Raw genomic sequence first — 6646 nt, forward strand, 5'->3', positions numbered from 1 at the left:
CTTTTAATGACATCTGTGTTAATCTTCATAGGGTGGTAGTGTTGGTGGATGCCTGGTTTTGATCCTGTGCATCTAACGTTTAGTGAGTTTTTTAAAAGAACAACAAATTCTGGATATCCTGTGCACTTCCTCTAAGTGCATCACTACAAACTATTGTACATTCAGTTTTTTTCTGTATTTCCCATCGGTGAATATTTAATATTTAATTCCGAGATAATTTCCTTTATGTAATATAAACCACAGCACACATACATACACATACACAATGTCCTGAATGCTGGTTGTTGACATTTTAAACCAGAGGTTGATTACAGCCTCCTCTTTGCAGAAAAACAGCAGTTTTCTTACTGAAAATCACTTTCTCCTGATGATACTGAATATAAAGGAAGTTTTTCTTTTTGTCTTTAAACGTTGACTTTTTATAATAGTAAAAGTTAATAATAAAATTAACTATAGTTCGATCTGTGCTTGCGTGGGTTCAGCACTCACAATACCAGGACTCTGGTAACTGAAGCAGCAAAATGAAATTCAGCCATTTTTTATGTTTTGATTTACACTTGTGTTGTGACAAGTCAGAATAAAATGTCTTTTATGCAATATATTGACAGTGTAAGAAAAATGTGATGTTTTGGTGCAATTTGACATTTCAGTTTAATTTCAAGTCTTCTGCAACCAAATAACAGATTGTTCAGTGTTTCTTCCTGGTTGTGGGTGCTCCGCTTTTCCTAGTACTTCCCAGTTATCACAGCTTTCCTGGAAGGAGACTGTATCACAGGAGTACAGCCAGGAAAAGCAAAGAAAAAAAGAAGAGTTTTGTGACTTGAAGCACAGTTCCTTTCTCATTTCTCTCTCTTGGTCTCCCTTACTCTCTACAATGAGTCATAGCCAGCAGTGGTGAATCAAGGTTCCTGTGTAATGGGTAAACACACATCAGTGGTCTGGCAAAGGTCACTCACCCGGCCTGTAGTTGTGGTCATTCTACATGAATCGCCACTAATTCAGGGAATCGGCAGATGGAAATACACAGTTTTTGTTTAAATTTGTTGTTTACTTTGAATCTAACAGTATAACAGCTTCTTGCTTTGGTCTCTATACAGTCATCTGTCCTGTGTTTTTCGGCTGCCCACTTTCACAAACATCTAGTTAGTCACAGCCATGAAGCGCTCCCTCCTGGGGATCGATAACCTGCGCTGACTGTCATATTTGTCCTCTGGACATCTGGACTGCGTGCCAAAACACACCACCACTTCCACACACTGCTGCAGAGTATCTCTGCTCCTCTTCTCACCACTGACACCTCAGGGTAGCTTCGAGTCTGCAGACCACCCAAGGGTCAGGACACTGCACACTGGGAGGCCTGGGTGGGTGAATGCACTGAAGGATGGCCATGTTTTGCAAAGCAATGGCAAGTGTGCTGCTATTCACTTTGAGCCTTGCTCTGCTGGGGTGGGGAGTCGAGGGGCAGGGGAATGGACGGAGTAAGGTATGTTCAAATCTCTAAATGTCTGTCTACATAATGTTTATATTTATTGATTTTTATATTACTCATTTTGCTCATTGTTAAATTAGAAAACTATCACGGCCATAGTTGGAAATAACTCTTTCAGAGCAAATTTGGCCTTTTAAAATCTATTTAATCTATTTAAAATAGATTGCAATGATAGTAAAATCAATTAAATGCATTATTCTCTGTATTATCTTTATGGGTTTTTAAAATGAGAGGCTACGCAGAGTTTGAAAACCAAAAAAAAATCTGAATTGACTTACATACTGTATGCCATATTTGAAGAGGGTTTCATAATAATAATCGGTTTAAACTTAGGACTTTGCTCAGGCTGTGGGAGGGCAAATCAACCCCATAAACACCACATCAACAGCAGTTTTTGCCTCCTTTAATGTTAGCTTCATTGACAGCCATTGTTCAGGATATTGCTGGACTCTGATGGCTCTCCTGTCAATAAATAAACCTCTTTAGCATTTTATTGCCACTTAAAATTTTGAGTGGCCACACTTCCATGGTTATGTATTAATAACGTTTCTTAAGTTGAATCAGTCATTGGATAAAACTCATCACTTTTGTTTAATACGGTTTCAACCACTAATAAATCTCATGATAAACTGCAAGAGCTCAGTTCAATAGGAACTGTGCAGATTACAGAACTGACATAATGATGTTGTGTTAAATCAAAACCTTAATTACACTTATATCTTCCAGAAAGAAGTATCCGGTCAGGCTACCGTCTACCTAGGCCAGAACGGAGACATCTGGAGGCCACTGATGCACACGACAGTCAACCTCAGTGTGATCAGCAGGTATGTCAGCAGGAGCAAACCAGTGGAGCAGGCACATTTTACATCCACTGCTCAGTGTACGCCTGTGGGCAAGGAGACAAAAGGACTGGCAAATGAAAACAGGAGCTGAAAGCGAATTAAACCTTCAGTCCAAGTACTGCAGGAGAACAAGTAAAAGAAAATACATGGTGTTATTTTCAGTTCCATGAGTATTACATAAACCTTTGATATACTGGCTTGTGGATGACACCGATTTGAAAAGGAACCATGGAAAATTTTAACTGTCGAGAATCGTTTTTATTTTCCGTGGACCAGCCTTCTGTTAAATTTAAAACCATTTTGTTCTACTTCTGCAGCATCAAGTCTTCCTTTCAGGTACGGACGTTTGACCCGGAGGGCACAATTTTCTACGGGGACACCAAAAACGGAGATGACTGGTTTGTTTTGTCCCTGAAAGATGGCATCCCTATGATGCAAATCAGCAAAGCAGATGTACTTGTGAGTGTGGGAGGCGGACCTAAGCTCAACGATGGCAAGTGGCACACAGTGAGTTTAATATTTTGTGAAGGTGATAATAATATTTGAAGGGTTGATGCTTGATGAAAGGTTTTATTGTTCAGAAGGACATCATCGTTCTTCAACTCTAAACCTACAGTGTCCTGGACAGAGTGTATCATATTCCTAAATTAGAGACTGTGTCTGAATTTTTCTTTTTTTGTTTTGTTTTGTTTTGTTTTTTGTTACTTGCCCTTCTGGCACCATCAAGCTGGAGGTGAGCAACCATGAGAAGTTTGTGATTCTTGAGGTGGACGGCTCCAGTGCACTGGTGGTGGGCATGCAGTCCAAATCGACAGAGCAGGTCCTCTCAGGTGAACTCCGACTGGCCCTTGGCGGGATTCTGATCAACAAGGATAAAATGATTGTTCAGGTGCAGTCTGTTAATCATTCCTTCAATATTTTCTTTAATTACTAGATTAAATGTTTTTATATAATGTTGTGTTATTTTGTGATAATGATCTATTTTGAATTGACAGTGTAAATGAATTACAATAAATATTTTGTTAACTCTCAAACAACGTATACTGGAATTAAAAACATAATTTTAATGAGTTAAGTGAACTATTAGCACAAAATTTATATATTTATACATTATCCTAAAATGTAATGCATTTTATGTTGAACTGACAATTGACAAAACATAGACAGTTTATTTACATTAAATTAAAAAGGCTTTTCTGGTTTTAAGTCGCTATTGAAAGACAACTTTATTTCCTACTGTACTGAGCTTGCATGTCAATAGATCTGTCACCATGGCAACCAAGCAAACAAAGATTAAAAGTTCAGGAAAAAGATAGTACGCGACCTTGAGTTGGGATTGTTTTGTCTGTGGCTGCATTGCATTGTGGCTCTTCATGAGTGTGCCCACTGTCTCTGCCTCCTTTGTTGTGGATATCTCTGTGCATGATTGAAATCTCTCTGGCATCATAAAAATGATGCTTCTGTTAATGGCATCGTTGAATAGCATCAATTTTGTGTTGGAAATATCTCAATTATATGACTCAATTATACTTGATATTAAGAGATAGGATTGTGAGCCGGTGCACATATATTATGATTTACACTCTTTCTGTTTCTTTGCATGTTTCTCCTTTGCATGTTTTTATTGCACTTTTAGATTTAAAACTGGTGTTTCATGCACCATCAAAGTAGAGAAGCAACTATTTTGTTCTTATTTGAACAACTCTAGTGACGAATGATCATAAACAATCCTAAATCTCAAATGTTTATGGTGCTGACTCGTTCTCACAGTTAATTCTTCTAAAAGAACTGTTGTGTTCTTTGCCGTAGTTTGAGCCGCATATGGACGGCTGTGTGCGGGAAGGCAACTGGCTAAACCTCAGCAGCCCCTGGGAGAGTGAGGTGGAGGAGCTCTGGCCCTGCTATCAAAACATCAAACCTGGCAGCTACTTCCCAGGCAATGGATTAGCTATTTTTAACATCTCAGGTGGGAACATTGCGCTCAGTCATACAGGAGATAGGCAAGTCCTAACACTCCTTAATTTAATAACACTTGTCCCACTTGGCCTGCATAATGCATCCTTGCATGAGATGGCATGTTGGGTAGGAGTGTTATGTGGTTTATTTCTAATTTGGTTTAATCAGATTTAACATGTTGTGATCTGTTAATTATGTGAATTGCTCTCTTGTCCTGTTGCAGTTTTCCCCATTGAGGCAGATCATAAGGTCAAATTTGAATTTTGGGGAGATTTCAGTCAGATGGACGGGACCATTTTGGGCATCAAGGACCGTGGACGTGAGCCAGCGCTGGTTTTAGTGGTCAATAATAACACAAATGTATGCACATAAATTAGACGAGTCATAGAGAATTTAGATGTAATTCCTATTTTGTGCTTATATCACTGTGAGATTTGTGTAATCAGTACAAATACACTTGCATGCAGAAACACACAGGTTTGATGAATTCACTAAGTCAGTGCTTCTAAATTTGCAGGAGATCACAGTGATTAACGGCAAAGAATCCGTCATTATGAAAATCACTTTTAAGACACTGGACATAACGTTTAAGGTGGATTTACTACAAGTTCAAGATGAAGATAAACCAAAGAACTCAAGGTTTGTGATAAGTGAAAACCGTCTATCAGTCCATCTTGGATATTTGACCTCATGGAAAGAGGGACGTCTATCCATTGGAGGTCTCCTAGGTAAGAGTCAAAAGCAATAATGTGTATTGTTGTTTTTTATAGCCTTAAAAAACAGCTATAGTCGCAAAGCTAGATATGAACATTTTATTTTCAAGCTTACAGATTATATGTGTACACAGAGAATCTGCAGACCATATGACATAGGAGGAGTGCTTCTCAATGCAATCCAAGGTCACTTGTGTTTTCTTTTTCTTGCTCACTTTCCAGGTGAAGGTGATGACAATGTTGGCTCCCAGTTTTTGACAGGTTGTCTGGAGAAGTTCCAGGTCCAAGGGAGGGATGTGGATTTGGATTTAGCTGTCAAACACATGTCAATCTCCTCTCACAGCTGCCCTGCATAGACCATGAATGTGTGCATACATTGTATGCAGACTAGATGTTAGCACATGAACCATTTAATAAATTGCCATCAAGTTTAAATGATATAAAAATACATGATATGTAAAATTCAAAATTGTTATATTCTATGAAAGGAAGGAGACACAGTAGCCAGTGTGGAGGAACGAAGTCTTAGCTACCACAAGCCCAGTTTTAACAGAATATACAGATAAATCTGAGAAATGTGAGTCATTTTCTGACCTTGCTTGCTGCAACTGTATGTTTCTCAATAAAATATGCTTCTCCTTACTGTGGTTCTCCATGCATATTAATTTTAAATGGACAGACAGGTACAAGAGTGAAAAGCAGATTTAAGGTGTGGATTTTGCCCCCTCTAGTGGATTTTTAGAAACAGTGTTGAGATGCATCCCAATTTGCATTATTTAGGTTGAAAAATAAATGTACGTTTAAAAATATAGCATGTAGTCTGTTCAAGTTATTCCAGAAAAAGAACGTATAGCTCAATAGCCCAGAAAACTTTTACTGTTTTTCATATATTTGTATTAGTAGAAGTGTGATGTTCTAAATATTATTTTGAGGTTGACAATTTCTACTGGATTTACAAAGCTTTTTATTGTATTCAAGTTAAAGATAAATACATTCCAAAAATTCAAAATGAAACAATTAAGGCCTAATTTGACTCATTTTGAATCATACATTTGTCATAAATGACAAATAAATAATGGTTGTGTATAAAATTAAAGTAGTATGGGCGACTTTCAGTCCAGATAATTTTTCACGTTTATTTTTTTATTTATTTATTTTTTTGCAGACAGACAAATTCCAATAGATTAAAGTATTTACAGTGTCAGGTCAGGTGTAAAGTTTGGGGTTTCTTTTATTCAGATGATGTCATCTTGTTGCTCATACTGCAGAGGTTGTAGTCTTGCTCCTCCAGAACACATGTAGTAGATCCTAGGAGGAGGACTTGATGTATCTGGAGGAGCTTTTCATATATATTTCATGTGGTGAAGACAGAGGGAAATATAGTACAATTCACAAACTACAACCTCAGGATGCAAGTTCACACTCTGTCATTTATCATAAACTAGTCAAATAAAGCATTAGAACAATTCCTTCATTTATAAACTATTATAGATAACTTCATGCATACACTTTGACTAATACTACTGAAGCATGGATCTAATTTAAAGAGCTTATGACGTTATTAGAGGACATCCATGTAGTACAGTGGAGGGCGCGGTGCCGTGCAGGCGGTTGCTATAGCGCTACTGTCGCAAACGCCGAGTGTC

At 37.8% G+C, this 6646-nt stretch overlaps 1 protein-coding gene across 1 annotated transcript; it reads left to right on the plus strand.

Annotated features, from left to right (window-relative positions):
* The first annotated feature begins 1107 nt into the window (after positions 1-1107).
* shbg (sex hormone-binding globulin) lies at positions 1108-5642 on the plus strand. Its single transcript, XM_026352961.1, has 8 exons — positions 1108-1483; positions 2216-2313; positions 2649-2838; positions 3059-3220; positions 4141-4297; positions 4511-4647; positions 4805-5015; positions 5223-5642. The coding sequence occupies exons 1-8, from the start codon at positions 1382-1384 to the stop codon at positions 5354-5356; spliced, it is 1191 nt and encodes a 396-aa protein (XP_026208746.1). The 5' UTR covers positions 1108-1381; the 3' UTR covers positions 5357-5642.
* The last annotated feature ends 1004 nt before the right edge of the window (positions 5643-6646 follow it).

This window comes from Anabas testudineus, chromosome 18, assembly GCF_900324465.2.
Source record: "Anabas testudineus chromosome 18, fAnaTes1.2, whole genome shotgun sequence".
Lineage (NCBI taxonomy): Eukaryota > Metazoa > Chordata > Actinopteri > Anabantiformes > Anabantidae > Anabas > Anabas testudineus.

What these genes read in the sequence shown, in the direction of transcription:
- shbg (XM_026352961.1), top strand. Translation starts at nt 1,382, where the DNA reads ATGGCCATGTTTTGCAAAGCAATGGCAAGTGTGCTGCTATTCACTTTG. An exon ending in AGGGGAATGGACGGAGTAAG is followed by an intron (nt 1,484 to 2,215) that starts GTATGTTCAAAT and finishes TATATCTTCCAG; the next exon opens with AAAGAAGTATCCGGTCAGGC. An exon ending in ACGATGGCAAGTGGCACACA is followed by an intron (nt 2,839 to 3,058) that starts GTGAGTTTAATA and finishes GGCACCATCAAG; the next exon opens with CTGGAGGTGAGCAACCATGA.